The sequence below is a fragment of the Brachycentrus maculatus genome, unplaced genomic scaffold (assembly GCF_059751285.1).
Source record: "Brachycentrus maculatus isolate JH-2025_06_01 unplaced genomic scaffold, ASM5975128v1 h1tg000227l, whole genome shotgun sequence".
Lineage (NCBI taxonomy): Eukaryota > Metazoa > Arthropoda > Insecta > Trichoptera > Brachycentridae > Brachycentrus > Brachycentrus maculatus.
The window spans coordinates 690487-710652 of NW_028280978.1; the positions used below are offsets into that span (position 1 = coordinate 690487).

A 20166-nucleotide genomic window follows, 5' to 3' on the forward strand; every position below is an offset into this window, starting at 1 on the left:
TAGAATGAATTTTTCCACACCAAAAATACACAAATGACCGTCTTTTGCCACAATTCCAGAATTTAATCTGACGCAAGTGTGTCGTATCTCTATTTGCCAATTCAATTATCATACCATTTTCATTAGGTTTATTAAATATTAATAATTGTTATACCTCGTCTGCAGTCCTCGTTGGGATTCCCCACAAGGCCGTTAGGACACTCGCATATCAATGTGTGATTAGACACCGAACAAATGGAATTGTTCGCGCACCGGTTCGTCTGATTCATACAAGGATTTTCGCAAACCCCTGAAGAGCAGGCCTCAGATGCTGGGCAGTCCGCGTCTTCCACACATTGCTTGTTAGTTGGTGAATTAGTAAAATGAGTGTTCGGTTCTGTCAGGTCTGTCGGGTGTATGTCTGGGTGTGTACCGGAACTAGGAATTCGTTGGGTCACTGCCGATTTGCCCAATGCATCATCTACCATTCCACGAGTGGATGTCGGTTGACTCGATGAATCTTCCGGCCTTGAGGAAGTATGACCGATCTTTTCCGTTGTAGTTACTAAAGGAGACTCATCTTTCAAAGTGGTTTTACCAATTGAAAGATCATTTTCTAAATATTCCGTAACAATTTCCGAGTGATCAGATTCAACTGTGGTAAAAGCGTGATCGGTTGATGTTTCTAAAGTCGAGTGTGCAGTACCAACATTTTCTGTAGTACTTGCAAACTTATTTGTCGTCACTTTTACTACACCATTGGAATCGAGTGTAGAATATGTGGGCGTAACATATTTCTGAGTGTTTTTTATACTATGGGTTGTTTTAGAAGTGACCATATACTTGGTTTCTTGTTCGACTAAATCCTTATGATTTTCTGTAGTAGTATCCAAAATAGTAGAAATTTGATCTGGTATTCCAGACAGACTTTGGCCGTCTGTTGTTGTTACAGGGACATATAAACCCTCAGAAGAGGTAGTTTGACTATAGACTTTGGTTGCAGGATCAGTTAAACCATTGGTAAATTGGTCCTCGTCCTCTGGCTTAAACGAGGTAGACTCGTTTTCTTCCAAATCAACACGTTTGGTTGTTAATTTCCCACCAGGCATATCAGTACCACTAGTGCTTTTTGGTACCTGTGTGGTTGTACCTCGTTCCCTTACGGTTGTTGATTTCTCCTTGGATGATTTCTCCGTGGTGGAGACGAGACCGGACAGAGTTGTATATTTATTAGCTGATGGAGGTGTTGTGACCTTAACTCTGGTTTCAGAACCTATGGCATGTTGTCCATCCATCGAGAAATCAAATATATCTGTCGTTGTCGTCTCTTCCGTTGTTTGGGCATCTAAAGGTTTAGTGGATGATTCGAATTCGCTTTCTTTAGTTTGTGGAATGACTGAAGATGATAAAATAGTTTCAGTCACATCTTTTTGATCTGTTGCACTTTTGGGAGAAGGAGTTGTTGAAATTTCTTGTTTAGTTTCGGCACCAGTATGATCACTCTGAATACTTGTCATTTTAGGTGTTGTATTGTAATCATCAGGCCTCGATTTGTTTTGCATATTGTTGGTGAACGGAGTTGTTGTTGAAAAAACTTTAGAAGTAGTTTTGGGTCGCATTGTTGTTTTCCCAAAATCATTTTTGTTCAAAGGAATATTAGACTTTCCTAATTCTTCATTGGTTCCTAGAACTCCATAAAAGAATTCATCTTCAGTTGTGGTCTGATCAGTATTTTTAGGATAGTTATTAATGTCTAGTTTCGTTGTTGTAAAGTCAACAGGAGATTTGAAATCGGAAATAGTTGTCGATAACTTATCTTTATAACTCGAAGTAGAACTCGATGAAGGTATTTTAGTCGAAGCATCTAACTTGGGTCTTTCGGTTGCTACAACTGATGTCGGTACATTAGTCGTAACGTTTAATCTAGATTCATCAACCGCAATATTTGTAGTCGGTTTATTTGTTGTAATATATGTCACAGATTTATCAGGTGTGACGATTGATAAAGGTTTTTCAGTCTGAATATCTGATGTAGGTACATATGTGGTAACATATGAAGTAGGTCTTTTGGTTATAATATCCGATGTAGGTTGTGTACCAGTTTCATAATATTCTGTTGTAAGTGTTTCCGTTTTAGTGTGAGATGGATATATTGGAGTCGTTTTATTAGACTTTTCAGATACAAAACCTGGTATCGGTTTAGTTGTTGTATTATCTGGGTTGGATTTCTCAGTTGCTATATCAGAATGAGTAGAAGTGATAATTGATGACGGTTTTTCAGTTTGAATACCTGATTTAGATAAATTTGAAGTTGCATCGACGATTGGCTTTTGTGTTAAAATATCTGATGGAGGTTTATTAGATACATCATAATATTCTGTTGTAGGTGTTTCTGTCTTAGACTTATCAAATGCAATACCTGTGGTTGGTTTCTTTGTTGTAATGTCTGATTCAATTTTACCAGTTGGCGTATTTGTCACAGTTTTGTAAGTTGTTATAGCTGATAACGATTTTTCAGTTTCAATATCAGATGCAGAATATTTAGATGTGCCATAATATTCCGTTGTAGACATTTCCGTTTCAGTATATGATGGATACTGTTGAGTTGTTTTGCCTGACGCTGGTTTTCCTGTTTTACTATCTGAAACAGGTTTATCAGATCCAAAAACTGGCTTTGACTTAATTGTTGTAGTGTCTGGCTTCAATTTATCAGTTATATCTATTGCGGGTCTGTAAGTTGTGACAACATCAATACCTGAATCCGGTTTTTTAGATATTTCATAATCTCCCGTCGTATGAATATCCTTTTCCGTATATGACGGATACTGTTGAATTGTTTTACCTGGCGCTGGATTTCCAGTTTTAGTATCTGATACAGGTTTATCAGATCCAAAATCTGGTCTAGATTTAATAGTTGTAGTGTCTGGCTTCAATTTATCAGTTGAATCAGTTGCAGGTCGGTATGTGGTAACATCAATACCTGATTCCGGTGTTTTAGTCATTTCATAATCCCCCGTCGTATGAATATCCGTTTCCGTATATGATGGATACTGTTGAGTTGTTTTACCTGGCGCTGGTTTTCCAGTTTTAGTATCTGATATAGGTTTATCAGATCCAAAATCTGGCTTAGATTTGATAGTCGTAATATCTGACCTAAAGTTATCAGTTGTTATATCTGTCTCAGGTCTGTAAGTTGTGACAACATCAATACTAGAATCCGGATTTTTAGTCGATTCATAATCTTCTGTCGTATGAATATCCGTTTCCGTATATGACGGATACTGATGAGTTGTTTTACCTGGCGCTGGTTTTCTAGTTTTACCATCTGATACAGGTTTATCAGATCCATAATCTGGTCTTGATTTAAAAGTTGTAGTGTCTGGCTTCAATTTATCAGTTAAATCAGTTGCAGGTCGGTAAGTAGTCACATCAATACCTGATTCCGGTTTTTTAGTCATTTCAAAATCTCCCGTCGTATGAATATCCGTTTCCGTATATGATGGATACTGTTGAGTTGTTTTACCTGGCGCTGGTTTTCCAGTTTTAGTACCTGATATAGGTTTATCAGATCCAAAATCTGGCCTAGATTTAATAGTTGTAGTATCTGACTTCAATTTATCAGTTATATCTGTTGCAGGTCTGTGAGTTGTGACAACATCAATACTAGAATCCGGATTTTTATATATTTCATAATCTTCTGTCGTATGAATATCTGTTTCCGTATATGATGGATACTGTTGAGTTGTTTTACCTGGCGCTGGTTTTCCAGTTTTAGTATCTGATATAGGTTTATCAGATCCAAAATCTGTCTTAGATTTGATAGTCGTAATATCAGACCTAAATTTATCAGTTGTTATATCTGTCTCAGGTCTGTAAGTTGTGACAGCATCAACACTAGAATCCGGATTTTCATATATTTCATAATCTTCTGTCGTATGAATATCCGTTTCCGTATATGATGGGTACAGTTGATTTGTTTTACTTGGCGCTGGTTTTCTAGTTTGAGTACTTGACACAGGTGTTTTAGTCATTTCATAATCTCTCGTCGTATGAATATCCGTTTCCGTATATGATGGATACTGTTGAGTTGTTTTACCTGGCGCTGGTTTTCCAGTTTTAGTATCTGATACAGGTTTATCAGATCCAAAATCTGGCTTAGATTTGATAGTCGTAATATCAGACCTCGATTTATCAGTTGTTATATCTGTCTCAGGTCTGTAAGTTGTGACAACATCAACACTAGAATCCGGATTTTTATTTGTTTTACTATCTGATACAGGTTTATCAGATCCAAAATCTGGTCTAGCTTTAAAAGTTGTAGTATCTGGCTTCAATTTATCAGTTATATCTGTTGCAGGCTTGTAAGTTATGACAACATCAATACTAGAATCCGGTTTTTTAGATATTTCATAATTTTCTGTTGTATGAATATCCGTTTCCTTATATGTAGGATTCTGTTCAGTTGTTTTACCTGGCGCTGGTTTTCCAGTTTTAGTACTTGACACAGGTGTGTTAGTCATTTCATAATCCCCCGTCGTATGAATATCCGTATCCGTATATGATGGATACTGTTGAGTTGTTTTACCTGGCGCTGGTTTTCCAGTTTTAGTATCTGATATAGGTTTATCAGATCCAAAATCTGACTTAGATTTGATAGTCGTAATATCAGACCTAAATTTATTAGTTGTTATATCTGTCTCAGGTCTGTAAGTTGTGACAACATCAGTACTAGAATCCGGATTTTTAGTCAACTCATAATCTTCCGTCGTATGAATATCCGTTTCCATATATGACGGATACTGTTGAGTTGTTTTACTTGGCGCTGGTTTTCCTGTTTTACTATCTGATACAGGTTTATCAGATCCATAATCTGGTCTAGATTTAAAAGTTGTAGTATCTGGCTTCAATTTATCAGTTGAATCAGTTGCAGGTCGGTATGTGGTAACATCAATACCTGATTCCGGTGTTTTAGTCAATTCATAATCCCCCGTCGTATGAATATCCGTTTCCGTATATGATGGATACTGTTGAGTAGTTTTACCTGGCGCTGGTTTTCCAGTTTTAGTACCTGATATTGATTTATCAGATTCAAGTTCTGATATTGATTTGACTGTTGTAATGTCGGGTCTAGATTTATCATTTGCTGTGTCTGTCATTGGAGTGATAACTATCAAAGGTTTCCCAGTTTGAATAACTAGTGTAGGTTGTTTAGCAGTTCCATAATACTCTGTTGTAGGTGTTTCCATTTCAGTGAAGTTTGAAGGTTTCTGAGTTGTAATATTGTCTAAAGGTTTTGTAGCTGCAATATCTGATGTAGACTTATCAAATGCAATGCCTGTTGTTGGTTTTTTCGTCGTTACATCTTTTTCAATTTTACCATTTGATTTATCTGTCACAGAATTGTAAGTTGTCGTAACCGACAAAGGTTTTTCAGTTTCAATATTAGATGTAGGGTTTTTAGACGTTCTATAATCTTCTGTTGTATATCTTTCTGTTTCAGTATATGAAGGATGCTCTTGAGTCGTCTTATTTGACGCAGGTTTTGCTGTTTTTGTATCTGACACAGATTTATCAATTCCAAAATCTGATGTTGGTTCACTTGTTGTAGTATCGGACCTAGATTTATCAGTTGCTGTATCTGTCATAGGAGTGATAGTTACAAAAGGTTTCCCAGTCTGAATATCTGATGTAGGTTGTTTGGGGGCCCCATAATATTCTGTTGTAGGTGTTTCTATTTCAGTATATGATGGATGTTTAAGAGTTGTTTTATGTGATGCTGGTTTATCAGATGCAAAATCTAATATTGGTTTATTTGATGTAACATCTGGTCTGGACTTTTCAGTTATTAAATCTGTCTCAGGTTTATATGTTGTGATAACTGACCAAGGTTTTTCAGTTTCAATATCTGATTTAGCCAAATTCGAAGTTACGCTTGAAGTAGGAATATTGGTTGGAATACTAAATGTGGATTCGTTTACAGAGTCATAATATTCTGTTGTAGTAGTTTCCAATTCAGTAAATAAAGGAGTCCCTAAAGTGGTTTTATCCAATTTAGGTCGATTAGTAGAATAATCTGACTGAGTACCTTTAGAAATATTTCCCGATATAGGTGATTCTGTTTTAAGATTTGGCGTAACTTGAGTTGTCACATCTAAACTAGGCGTATCAGTTGAAGCATTAGATATTGGTTTTTTAGAAGTAATATAAGAATAAATATTTTCAGTTGAAATATCTGACGATGGTCTATTAGATGTTGGTAAAGGTTTTTCGGTTTTAATATCTGACATGGGCTTGTTTGTTTTATCCAATTTAGGCTTTTCGGTTGCAAAGCCCGATGAAGGTTTTATGGATGGAGTAGATTGTCCAGTTAAAATATCTGATGAAGGTTTGTTAGTTGTCGCATATTCTTCCATCGTCGATAATTCTGTTTCAGAAAATAGAGGTTGCTTAAGAGTTGTTTTATCTGGCAAGGAACTTTTGGGTACACTTTCCGGTGTAGGTTTTATACCTGTAAAATTACCTGTACCAGATGATTCTGATTTGATATTTGGTGTAACTTGGGTTGTTTGATCCATAATAGGGTTTTGAGTTAAAATATCCGATGTAGACTTTTTAGTACCAATCTCAGATGTAGGTTTGTAAGTTGTGATCGGTACAAATGTTTTAGATTCAAAATCTGATCCAGTTGTAATATCTGAAGTAGATTTTTCAGTTGTAATATCTAAAGTAGGTTTATTATTAGCAACTGACGTAGGTTTTCCGATACTACCTTCGAGCGTAGGTTTTTGAGTTGATACAACTTCACCGGATGGAATTGTACTGTAATAAAATGGTGTCGGATAGTCTGTGTCTATAGCGGTGTTTGAGAGTTGCGTTTTCTCAGTAGAACTTTTTGGAAACAATTCAGGCTCTTTAGTACTGGCAAAACTGGTTGCGTTTGTAAAAGATACCGGTGTTGTATAATTTGAAGCGAGTGTATAAGATTTATTATAATTAGCCGGTGTAATATAAACAGGAGTAGTTGATGAGTATTTGGTATTTTCGAATGCTAAATTTTCAGTTGTAAAGCCCTCATACTGATTCGGAGTTGTTTTAATACTTGTCGATTTGCCCGCATTGGGTGGAAGAGTTGTGCCTTCATTAGTTTCTGGAATAATTGTTGCAACACTAGAGCTTCCATAATTATCTCCGACAGTAATAGCTGGCATACTATTTGGCGTGACATAAAATACCTTTTCAGTAGTTGACGTCGTATCAAACTTTTTCGTTGTAAATGTATAATTTTTGATTTTTGAAACATCATCAGTAAATTGTTCAATTGTTTGATCTGTAGTATCAGTGATACTTGTTGTTTTATCGACATTATCAGATGGCGAAGTAAATGAAGTACTTCCATTAGTAACACCTTCCGTAGTCTTAAACGTAACAGATTTAATGTTATCAAACGGAGTGGTGTGCGCTTCAGTCGCCTCATCGTATTCAGATATTGGAGAAATACCTCCGGATGATTTGCTACTTATGTATTCAGTGGATGGTTTGACTGTTGTGAATTTACTATTGGAAGAATAAGAAGTAGTGACACCTCGGTTTTCATCAGTTAAAGGGTAGATTGTTGTATTCAATCCATTTATGCTATATTTTGTAATGGAGCTTTCTGAACTGACAGACGAAGAATGTGCGCCGATATTGTCAGTGTAGGATTCATCTTCGGGTTGATGAGAATGTGAAGTGAACGGTTTATCAAATGGTAGTGTAGTTTGTTCAGTAAGAGCTTCAGTAGTCACAATCTCTTTTGTGCGATTTGTAACCGGCGACAGATTCTTTATTGATTCTGTTGTTCCAGAAATTTCATATTCTGTGGAAGTTTCTTCGGTTTCCATAGGAGTAGTGTATGTATTAAAATTGCCAGTGGTTGGAAGTGTAATGTCTAAGATTTTTGTAATATCCTCATTTATGTCTACATTGTTGGGTTTATAAACCGGTGTGGTTTTAGTTTCGTTAATTGTATGCATTGTGGTATTTTTAGTTGTAGATAACTGTGTGGTACGAGTGGTCGGTGGAGATGTTTTTTCTGGATACTTATTTGAGAAAATCTTAGTACTATTAATGTCGTCGATATTTGAATAATCATCTCCAAAATCACCATCTTCGGTAGGAGTAGTTGGTAATTTATCCACGTTCACTGTCGGTGTTGTGCGATCAATTTCCAATACATTGTTAATTTTAGTATTCAAAACAGATTCTTTCGATGTACTTGTAATTATTTTTTGCTGCAAAGTAGTACTGGAAGGGTCACCAGATTCTGTCGTGAAAGAGACAGAAGCAGGAATGGTAGACGGTCTTAAATATCCGGTAGAACTAGACTCGGTTACTAAGTTTTCGATGCTTTCCGACGTTTTTTTAGAAGTTTTGTCGAAAGCCAATGTCGTAGTTTCGACTGACCCGTCAGTATGAAGCGATTGCTCTTTCGAAGTGTGCATGGATGGATGCGTCGTGAGACCGACTCGGGTCGAGGTCCCGGTTTTAGCTAAATCTGATTCGGCCTTGGTCACGTCAGTCGTATATAATGTACTATCTGTGGTACGTAAATTATTTACAGAAGTGTCTGTGGTGTATTGTGTTTGGAGTGTGGTGGTTTCGATCGTGTCGGTGGTGCTAGCTGTTAAAGTGGTTTGGTTGGGTTGCAGATCTGTTAGAAGTGTCAAAGAAGAATAACACAATGGTAGTTAATTCATTCTATATATCTTCACATGGTTTCTTATCCTACAATTCGGCATTTGTTAGTAGGTGTTACTTTAAATCGAGCGTAAAAAGAGTGTCAAAAAAGCCAAGAACGAGCATGCGGTGTTATTAGCGGTTAAGATTCGATAATATACAGTGTTAATAATTACAAAACAGGCATTTACCTACTCTATTTTCTACATATTCAAAGTACCCTCTGGTGAAATGTACATAATATAGTAAGTGTCATGTACGCAGTCGGTGCAATGGGCTTCTCCAACGTCGCTTTACAGAGTGAAGTTCAGGGCATAAATACTAAAGACGGGTGACTAGAAGAATACGGGAGGTAGAGGGGAGCTGGGGGCGAGGTGAAGGAGCAAGGCACGGTTGTACATGAAGTAATATTTGTACAACGTGAGGTATTCCGTCATATTGGAAGATCGGTCCGACCGGTCAAGTAGGTATTGCGGTGGACGGCAAGCGAGTTGACTCGGATTTCAGGAACCCCGGAGTAGCTGAATGGCGTCTCAGGTCTCAGCTGCGCGGCGCCAATTCAACATTTGTTATTTTATACTCTCGGTTGTTTAAATTAGTCGGATCATTTATGTAAGAAAACAGCAACACACTTATCTTAATTATGACTTAATAATATTCAATTGCTTCTAAATTATAAATAGTTCACCGCAGGAACACTCTTTTATCTGGTTTTCCAATCAGACTTAAAAATGAAGCTGTATATTGACTTTTATCGACTAAATGCTTTATAACAAGAGTCACTCAGTGTAAGAATGAAAAAAAGTGAAATACTTTGTGATTTTGTGCTTTAAAACAAATGTCAGGCACGGTTTTAGTTGTTATTGGATATTTGCACTGTAATATGTAGCAGTTACATAGATGCATTAAAAGTATATAAGTATGTGTATATTAAAAGTATATAACTATTTAAATTTAACAAAGAATTTATCATCGAGATTCTCAAACAATTTTTCTATTCCAAAATGCAACACCAAGCAATTTCAGCAAAACTTCAAATATTTGGCAATCAAACATTTCAATAAACTCCCTAAAGAAATAAAAAAAATAGATGATATAAAAATTCTCAAGAAAAAAATTAAAGCTCTATACATTTAAATCTTTAAAAAAAAAAAATTAAAAAAAACTATTATATCTTTTATTATATAACATTAAACCACGAGTGTAAGTCCCTTTCCAAGCACAAGAGCACAGACTCTTTTATGGAGAGGCACAGCGAATCGAAATATAAAAGTTCTACATATGTATAAATGATTCAAATGTTATTATGTTATAAATAAAAATGTAAATATATTAAATGAATAAAAAAAAAAAAAAAAAATGTAAACATTTTGAGTAATAAAAAAAAAACATTTTATTCAATAAAAAATTAAAAACTAATGTGTGCTTACTACATATTTTGGTTCAGATAAACAAGAGTTTCCTGCGAGAATGCATGTAATTTAAAAAAATAAAAACTCTACTGTCTTTAACATAGAATTTAAATAACAAGTTTTCATTGATATCTCCACATAGATGAAGAATACGGAAGTCTGGGTATTTACAGGGCTTACCATCTGTCATATGCTGGCCAGGTTAAGTAAGTTTTTATTTATTTAGTAGAGACCTTCATTAACTCTATTATAGATGGTGCCGAGAACTAACATATGAATGAAGGTGTCAATCAAAAGATAAATACAAGATCCAAAATTTTACTAGTCTGGACGTTAATCATGTGTACAATAGTGAATGATCACTTAAACCAGCCTATGACAGGCCGAAAGCCTTATAAATATCCTTATTTCCATATTCTTCTTCATCTATGTTGATATATCAATATAAAACAACTAAGTGGATGTATTTGTGAACACAATTAAAAAGATTGTGAACAGGTTGGCAATTAAAAAAAAATTTAGATTAACTTTTTAAATATGTTATAAAATCTGATATTTTTTTTGTTTTTCAGTTATGTAATTGTAGTATTAATAAGGGCGGGTGAGATATAACATGAGGGCACATACCATGCATGCAGGCGCCTGAGAAGGGGTCACATGGTATTCCCGGCGGGCAATGATCGCAGCCATCCGTCACAACCGTTTGTTGAACTGCCAACCAAACGTGAGACGATTAAAGACCAAGTAGACAATTATATTACATCAAGTCAGTATTGGATAGGTCTCAACCAAACGTGAGACGATTAAAGACCAAGTAGACAATTATATTACATCAAGTCAGTATTGGATCAGGCAACCAAACGTGAGATGGTTAAATACCAAGTAGACAATTATATTACATCAAGTCAGTATTGGATCAGGTCTCAACCAAACGTGAGACGGTTAAAGACCAAGTAGACAATTATATTACACGTGAAAGTGAAAGTGAAACCCATCACGCCGCTTCCCCGCAGGGGTAGGCACAGAGAATAGAACGCCACACCATTCTGACCTTGCAAACATTCTTCGCGTCTTCCACGTTCATGCATCTCCTCATACATACCCGCCGATTGTTTCGACTCCTAACCTGACCACTTTCGAGTATTTGACATACTTGATCGTGTCAAGTTTTTCTCGGTCTTCCTCTGCTCCTTTTTTCTAATTACATTCGCCTCATAAATTTGTTTTACCGTTCTTTCCTCACTCATTCGTCCTACACGTCCAAACCATCTTTCTTAATTTTATCGATAATGCTTGTCTCAGCTTTGCATTCCTTCCTTATTTCACTATTCGAACATCTATCATACATCTTTTTGTCGCACATTCTTCTGAGAGATCGCATTTCGACTGCATTCAGTCTACTTTTATCCTTCTTTTGCCAACTCCATGTTTCACTTCCATACATTATATTACATCAAGTCAGTATTGGATCAGGTCGTTACCTGGATGGCAATGACATCCGTCGCACTGGAAATTAGGCCGGCAATCCGTCGACGACTGACACTGGCACACTGAAAAATCAATTAAACAACACTGTAAGTTTATAGACTCCTAAGTCAAGGGATAACTGGAGAAGAGTCATTACTTCGATAGGGATCACAACCCTCAGTAATGAGGACTAAGCTAATGTGTAAATCACCCTAATATTCATTCAATATTACCCTGGATTGGTACCTGAAGCGGAGGGCTGATCACCTTTCCTTCATGTGTTAACGATCAAGATAACACTGCGTTTATATGATGCAGTGCCCTATGCATCATTGGGTGCGGATGAGGGTTGACATTTCGGCTGTCCAAACTTAAAACACAGTAAGGGACATTTTTTTGTAATACGTTTTTTTGTTGCATTTTTGGATTAAGTAGAATCTACTTAGTCCAAAATTGAAAAAAAACGCACTACAAAAAAATGTCCCTTACTGTGTTTTGGTTTGGACAGCCGATTTGCCTTTGCACATTAGTAATATGGAGAAGAAGAATTTTCCGGCTCTTGAAGGGTTGACGTGGTACAGCAAGTTTGAGCTGGCCATCCGGAAGTATTACCTTTGATGCACACGGGCTGGTGGTCCCTGACTTGGCAGTCCTGTTGGGAAGCACAGGGGCTGGCTACGGAGCAAGGGTTCTGGCAGTGCCCGTTGATGCAAGCCTGCTGCGAGCTGCATTGCTCATGTCGCGTACACTCTATTTCTGTGGTGCAAAATAACATTTATAACACAGGAAAACAAGAGACAACTAACATTTGAAGGAATATGTACTACCAAAGAAAATAAAACTGAGTGAAATAGGAAATTAATTGATATTTAAAGTTAATTGTATAAAAAAATTCATTGTAATTGAATATAAAAATAATGTAGGCTAAGATAGATAAATAATGATATTAAGAAGTGTCCAAATTTAAAAGAAATTATATAGCAAATGAAATGAATGCTTAAATAACATATACAATAAATAGAAATACATATTATGTCAACAATAGCGTAATCTACATTATTAGTAGACAAACTACAGTACAATGTATACATACCTTTACGACTACAAAAAAATACAATTAAATAAGAAATGATTAAACAACAACGGTTAGTGCTACTTTACAAAAGCGTTACATATATTTTACATACAACACTTTCAACACGAGATCACCATTTAAACATATTATGAAAATAAGCGTTAAATAATAAATGTAAGAACAAAAATGATTGCTACTATATGGTCCGTAGAGTTAGAGCAACATCGGGCTGTGGTCTTCCCGGAAGCTCAATATCTGGAAGTAACTCAGACTTCATCCAGTCTTGTGCGGTTTTGTAAATCTTTATTCCGATTCAATTTTAAAACATCTACAAAACAAACTTACACACGGATCCGAAGATCTTCAACCATGCGGCGATAATGATGATACGAAAGCGGAATCAGATATCTGAGAGTGAATTTATCATCCGATACATGCAACTGCATACAGTAGCGGCTGCAGTGACGCTCTAGACTCCGTAGTCTGGTGGTGATTTGCGGCAAATACTAAACAAGATACAACTCTAGGGACACGTTTACCTGTATAGTTTTGGCAATCGCTCTTGTTCTCTTTATTACTGGCATTGCACAAACACGCAGGTACATGGTCGGTGACCCGGCAGACCGTTCCCTTCGCGCAGAGCGAGCGCAGGTTGCAAGGGTTCAGGCAGACGCCGCGTTCGCACACTTGGTCGGACGAGCAGCCTGAGGAGTCGGCGCAGGGCCGGAGCTCGTCCAGCTTGCTCATCTTGCGGAGGCTACTCCCCGACGGCGTTACGTGTTGCGGAAGGGAATTCACTTTAGTCTGCACGGACTGAGAGAACGCGAGGCTCTCGTCGGGGGGGAGCCTCGCGCAGAGCACGCGCGGGTCGCCCGAGTAGCCGGCGCGACAAGCGCAGACGGGCCTGCGTGTTTGTACAGTGCATCGAGCGGAAGCGCCGCAAGGCGTATTGGTGCAAGGATTGGTGCAAGTGCCGGCAATGCAGGCCTCCTCCTCCCCGCACTGGGTGTCCGCCGAGCAAGAACCCAACGGGGCTGCGAATATACAATAACACACTTAAACCATTAATTTACACCTCGGACGGGTATTAAGGACGGATATTATTTACACGGAGGATCTCGAATCTACCACCGTTAGTGTGAGACTATGTTAAGGAAGGCACGATTGCATTATTTACAAGCAAAGATGAAAATGTGAAGTAAGAGAAGACAGATGTAGAGTCGAAGAGGAAGTGGGGCAGATATCTGAAATTCAATGCGGTTCCATTTGAAGACGTTATGCGTAGTTCTACGAGACATTATAATAACCTGGAACGTGAAGATAATTATTCATTAGACTTGACCAGCAATGGGAAAAGAAGGTATAGTTCTAATTACGGTAGAATACAAATAATCGCACAAGCCACCCAATACGGATATCCATGTAGTAATTTTACCTTTGAGACATCCATATTTTGCATCGGGTAAGAACCCAGAGGGGCAGAATTTGCAGATGGGTTTATGCTCTTCTACGTAACAAGGGGCATCCGAGGAGCAGCTGGCATTTACACACGGATCCACGCATTGGAAGTTACGGCAGGCCAGACTGGCCGGGCAACCGCCGTCTCTCAGGCAAATAGACACGGAAGGGTGGCAGTCTTCTACGCAGATACAGATTCTCTTGTGGTCCAGCACCTCGCACACCTTGCCCGCGGGGCAAGCGGCCGCCCCGGCGCTCTCGCACGGGTTGCGGCACGCTCCCTTTTCGCACGCCATGTTGGCGGCGCACTGCTCGTCTCGCAGACACTGGGCCGAGTCGGGCGCGCAGGCCAGCTCGCCCAGGTCGTTGAGAACGAAGCCGGCTTTGCAGACGCACACGGGGCGGTGGTTGCGCACTTGGCACTTCTTGTTGCCGCGGCAGGTGGCGGCGAGGCGCGCGCAGGGGTCGCGGCACTGCGCGCTGGGCGCGTGGCACTCGAGGTGCGCGGGGCACTGCGCGTGGGAGCGGCAGGCGAGCGCGGGCCCGGCTGGGCGCGGCTGCGCGGCCAGGCAGCGGGGGTCGGGCACGCAGCGCTGGCCGGGCTCGCCCGTGTGACACTGGGGACAGGAGCAGCGCGCGCGATGCAGGGCGGCGCGGCAGATGGCGCCTTCTCCGCACGCTCCTCGCAGCTTGCAAGGGTCCAGGCACTCCAAGTTAATGCAAGCCTTCTCTCTAGGGCAGTCAAAGTCGCTGGCGCATTCGATATCTAGCGGCGAACGGGGAGCGAGGGAAGGGCAGGAAAAAAGAAAAAGCGTACGTAAGAACTGTGAAAGGAAACTTTCTCACGAAACATTGCATGCTTTTCGCGTTGTCGATAGCCCGACCATAGCTTGCCAAGAGAATGAAGGCATTCGCAATAATGTACAAGCAGAGATATTTACATGAAGCCTGTTTTGCCATCCACAGATTGATAGAGATACTCTTATTTCAAGCATGAAACAGGTGAGAATGCTTCCTGCACAGTCCTAATCTGGCTTATCATTTATCATTATACAGTATACTTAGGTAGTAGTAGGTGACAATATGTCCATTCCATTCCTGCACATTGCTCATACAGATGTTGATAAGACAGATTAGACTTTCCATTCCATACGAATGAGATATTTAAATACATGATTTTGGCATACAAGAAATGTGATTTTCTAGAACCTCATCCGTCAGATGCCTGGATAATATAATTTAGAAATATCGTATTAATCTAAATATACGCACCACTATACAATATGTTACTCTATTGGCCCGTGTTATTTTCACAAATGTATATAATGTACAAATTATTACATAGTCGAACGTGCAAAATATACACGTGTACTGGAGATCTTCTTCATGGAACACTTACGGGAATGGCACTCCACGTCGGGTCTGCCTTTAGTGCCCGGCGGGCAGCGGCATACGAACTGCGCTCCTTCTCTCAAGCACTCTCCCTTCTTGCCACAACCCGTCGTTCGACAATCCACCGGGGTGCGATCTATGGAACCTGATATCGATTGGGAAAATCAAACATTAGCTCGGCTCTAAACGTCATACGGCAATACTTACATTCTGCACTTTGTGCTACTTACATTCGATGTAAGGGTCGCCCGATGGAAAATTGTCCAGACAATAGCATTCGGCTTCCAGCTGGTTGACGATACGGCAAGCCGCATTTATGCCACACTGCTTGTCTTTGCACAAGTTGATCAGTTTGGCATCGCACATGCATCCCTTGTGGGGATCCCCGATGCAGTTGGGGGCGCAGCTGCATTCGTAGTTTCCGTCGGTGAGGTCTCGACAGCGAGCGTTCTCTCCGCACGGGTTCTTCAAGCACGCGGCGTCTCCGCCTTGCTTGCATTCCACCGCCGCGTTCCCGAAGTAGCCGGGAACGCACAGACACTGAGCGTGTCTGTCCACCACTCGGCACTGAGCGTTCCTGCCGCAAGCTCCGGGCTCCAGACACGGGTTCTTGCAAGTCTTGGACGGACCGCAGTACTTGTCCGGAGTGCAGTCGGCATCCGAGAGACATTCGTAAGGTTGGCAGGATTTCAGAGGTTCTCCGCTGAAGCCGTCCGGGCAGAGACAAACGGCCTGGTGCTGAGAGACACGGCACAGGGCGTTAGCACCGCACGCAGATCGATTTTCATCGCAAGGATTTGTGCATTGAGAATTGAAGCACGTTTTGTCGTTTGAGCAATCTGAATCTGACAAACAGCCCGAAGTGCAGACTCCTCTAGTACAAATCTGTCCCTTGAGACACTTATTGTTGGTCGAGCATAATGTTTTGCACACTCCGTTACTACACTTTTCTCCGCAAGAGCAATGCGAGTCGTCTCCGCACACCGTTTTGCAGTAGCCACCTTGGTCACACTGGCAATCGCTATTGCACGGAATGGGAGGCTTGCTGCATTCAGTTAACGGATTTCCTAAGAACAGGGGTGGGCAGCTGCATTGTACTCCGTGGTTTATAACTTTGCACTGGGAGCATTTTCCGCATTGATTATCTATTGTGCACGGGTCTGCGAAGAAAATGTAACAAGATGAGTATACAATAAGGTGACGTTTTGCCGCAAGACAAATGCTTCAAGAATGAATATGAACTTTATTTACCTGTACATTTGCCACTAATACAGGCTTCGAAGCTATCGCACGATGTATCGGTGCGGCATCCGACCTTACAAATTCGATTTTCGCATATTTGCCCCGAGGCACAGGCCGAATCGCTGTTACAAACTCCCCGACAAATACCACGAAGACATTTCTCATCGGATAAACAATTTTGATCGCTGAAATACAAATTTAAAAAATAATTATTATGAATATAAATTAAGATATGTACATAAAAACAGTCCGATAGTAAAATAATGAAATATTACCTTCGACAGGATGTTTGGCATAAATTTCCGTAGCAAGAGAGTCCACTCGGACAGTCCTTGTTATTGTTGCACGAGACCGACTCCTGCTTACAGGCCATCAGTGGGTCTCCCACAAGCGGTGGAGGACAAGAACATTCCTTCTTATGGTCGACGACGGAGCAAGCCGCGTTTCTTCCGCAAGCCGTTGGAGTGGAGCAAATATCGACGCATTGGCTGTTGATACACGCCTTGTTGCTCGGACACCCGATATCGGAATGGCAACCGATCTGGCAGACCAAATTTTGGCAGACTTCTCCCGAAGGGCAGTCTGACTGTTTCCTGCACACCGGCTTGCACGTCCCGGAGGGCTTATCGCATCGCTCATTGACGAGACATCCCGAGTCCGAGGAACAAACCGGTCGGCACTGTCCTCGGATGCAGCTCCACCCGTTATCGCAGGCTCGATTCTCTTGGCACGGGCTGGCGGGAGTTCTCACGCAGCCGACCTTGGCCGTCGGGTTTGGAACCATCCCTTCGGAACAGGAGCACGAAGCTCGTTGGTTAGAAACAGAGCACAGGGCGTTCGGTCCGCAGGGGTTTCCGTGAATGCACGGATTTGTGCATTTATTGTTTCTGCATGATTCGCTAGCGCTGCAGTCATCATCCGAGTGACAGCCGAACAAACAGGTGTTTTGGAGACATATGTGACCCAGGAAGCAATCATTGTCGACTCTACATGTCACTAAAATAAAAACGTTAAATTAGAAAACTACCCGTAATTCAAATATATCTAAGAATATTCAACACGGTCAGAATAAAAAAAATACTCACATATGCAGTTTCCTCTCAAACACTTTTCATTGAGGGCACATTCGTTGTCATTTTGGCACGTAGGCAGGCACATACTACTGCGACACGTATTCCCAGCGGAACATTCTGAACTGTGTTCGCAAGAAACAGGAACTGAAAACACACAAATTTATTAGAAATGTTATTTTACTCGGATTCCATACTAAAAGAGGAAATTGTTGTATTTAACTCACTTCTCACACACTCCACCTCTTGATTGCCAGTGAAACCTGCAGGGCAGCTGCACTGCACTACGTGGTTTACGCAATCACAGTCAGCGTTCAAACCGCAAGAGGAGTGTTGGTCGCACGGGTTCAAACATTGTCCTTGGACGCACTTTTCCGATAAGCCACACTCTTCGTCCATCAGACAAGAAGCTGCAAATCAAACAAATAGTCAGTAATACATCTAAAAACTTCTCGTTAGCTAGTGTTTCCACCAAATTAGTGGGGATTTAACCACTTACATCTGCATATATCGCCATAGCAATAAGTGTTGGCTGGACAGTCCGTAGAAGTGTGACAGGGAGTGGGCTTGGGGCTACATCCGACGTTTATATTGCTAGGATCTCCTTCGTATCCTTGTCGGCAAACACATCCGGCTGTGTGATTTGAGGTGACACAGTTGGCATTACGTCCGCATATTATGCTATCGCACACATCTGAAAATAAAATGTTTTTTTAAACATGCACATTTAAGAAATTATAAATGATGTTGATATGATACGTTGATAATATGTAATAAGAAATCAAGTTGTTTGTTTTCAATCACCTCTGCATTTAGGTTGGCCATTATCCAACGTGCATTGGGCGGCATTGGGACAGTCGGTGTCTTTCTGGCATTCTACCGGGGCGTGGCATCCTTCCTTGTAAGCGTCTCCCACAGTGTCCCGGGCGCAAGTACATTTGAAGGAGCCGCGAGAGTTCTGGCACGCGGCTCCCGGTCCGCAAGGATTTTCGGCACAAAAATCTAGGAGCTTACAGCCGACAATCGGATCTCCGGTAAAGCCGGGTTGGCAGTAGCATACTTGTTTATGGTTCTCAGCGGAGCAGAGAGAGTTTTTACCGCAAGGATTTTTCACTAGGCACGCAATTTTGCACATGTGATTATCGCAAAACTTATTGTGGGAACACTCCTCGTCGGATGAGCATTCGACCTTTTGGCAACCGACTATAGCGTCTCCATAAAATCCGCTTTTGCATACGCAGACTGCCTGATGATTGGCGGCACTACACTCGGCGTTACGTCCGCAAGACGAAGATTGTTCGCAAACGTTCTCGCATTTGGCTTGTCCCAAGTTATTGATAAGACATCTCTGCGTGTCTAAACAGTCGTCATCCGACTGGCACTGCAATTCCCGAGTGCAAATACTATTCAAACAAAACTGGAAATCGGGGCAGCTCGAGTTGGTATGACAGGTAGGCTGGCAAATTCCTTGAATGCAAAGCTGGTTTCCGATGCATTCTCTCGTGCTTGTACAGGAAGCTGTAAACAAAATCAAACCAAGTCACTTTCAAGAATCACCCAACATTCATGTTCTGTACGCCAAAGTATCAAATGAGTAATACTTACAAGCACACAGCCCGTTGGAGCAGAGTGCTCCCGCCGGACATTGCGTATCAGCCGAACAGTACTGAAGCGAGATGCATCCGAGGAGTGGGTCTCCCGTGGAACCGGGTTGGCACGAACACAGAGCTTCGTGATGATCCACATGGCAGGTAGCCTTTTCGCCGCAAACTTTATCCAAAGAGCAAGGATTGACACATTTATTGTTGATGCATCCCAACTGCGCCGAGCAATCGTCATTTTCGATGCACTCGAGTTGAACGCATTCGACGTTAGCGTCGCCGCGAGTGCGAGCGGGACATTGACAGACCGCTTTGTGTGCTTGTGGTATACATTGCGCGTTCTTTCCGCAGGCTTTGCTCATTTCGCATGGGTTTTTGCATCTGCTATTATCGCATTTGGCAGAATCTGGACAGTCGTTATCGATGAAACAATCTCCGGGCTTCCTGCATCCGGTAGTGAGAGGATCTCCCACAGTTCCGGGGGCGCACAGACACGCGTAACCTCCCTCGGTATTTTGGCAAACCGCGGATGGGTGACACGGGCTGGAAGAGCATTCATTGATGTCTACACATCGGTTTTCCACAAGCGTATAACCGGCTTCGCATAAACAAGTGGCGCGATGTTGTTGAGCTTGACATAACCCTCGCCCGCATGCCATTCTTTCGCACGGTTCTGAAAATAAAGATAACATAAAAATTAGCAGATGTAGGTCTTGGTTAAAAAAAATTATGCTAAAAGAATATTGAACAAAACG

At 40.9% G+C, this 20166-nt stretch overlaps 1 protein-coding gene across 1 annotated transcript in view; it reads right to left on the reverse strand.

Annotated features, from left to right (window-relative positions):
- Positions 1–20166, reverse strand: part of dpy (fibrillin-like protein dumpy) — a 155738-nt gene that overhangs the window by 72839 nt on the left and 62733 nt on the right. Inside the window, exons 16-29 of the mRNA XM_088264473.1 lie at positions 19416–20084; positions 18615–19328; positions 18310–18504; positions 18038–18220; positions 17826–17957; positions 17016–17736; positions 16750–16925; positions 15729–16658; positions 15506–15643; positions 14084–14872; positions 12186–12329; positions 11588–11656; positions 10734–10817; positions 155–8668 (exon numbers count right to left, since the gene is read on the reverse strand). Of these exons, the coding sequence (XP_088120599.1) occupies positions 155–8668; positions 10734–10817; positions 11588–11656; positions 12186–12329; positions 14084–14872; positions 15506–15643; positions 15729–16658; positions 16750–16925; positions 17016–17736; positions 17826–17957; positions 18038–18220; positions 18310–18504; positions 18615–19328; positions 19416–20084 (13458 nt within the window). The remainder of the gene's footprint in view (positions 1–154; positions 8669–10733; positions 10818–11587; positions 11657–12185; positions 12330–14083; positions 14873–15505; positions 15644–15728; positions 16659–16749; positions 16926–17015; positions 17737–17825; positions 17958–18037; positions 18221–18309; positions 18505–18614; positions 19329–19415; positions 20085–20166) is intronic.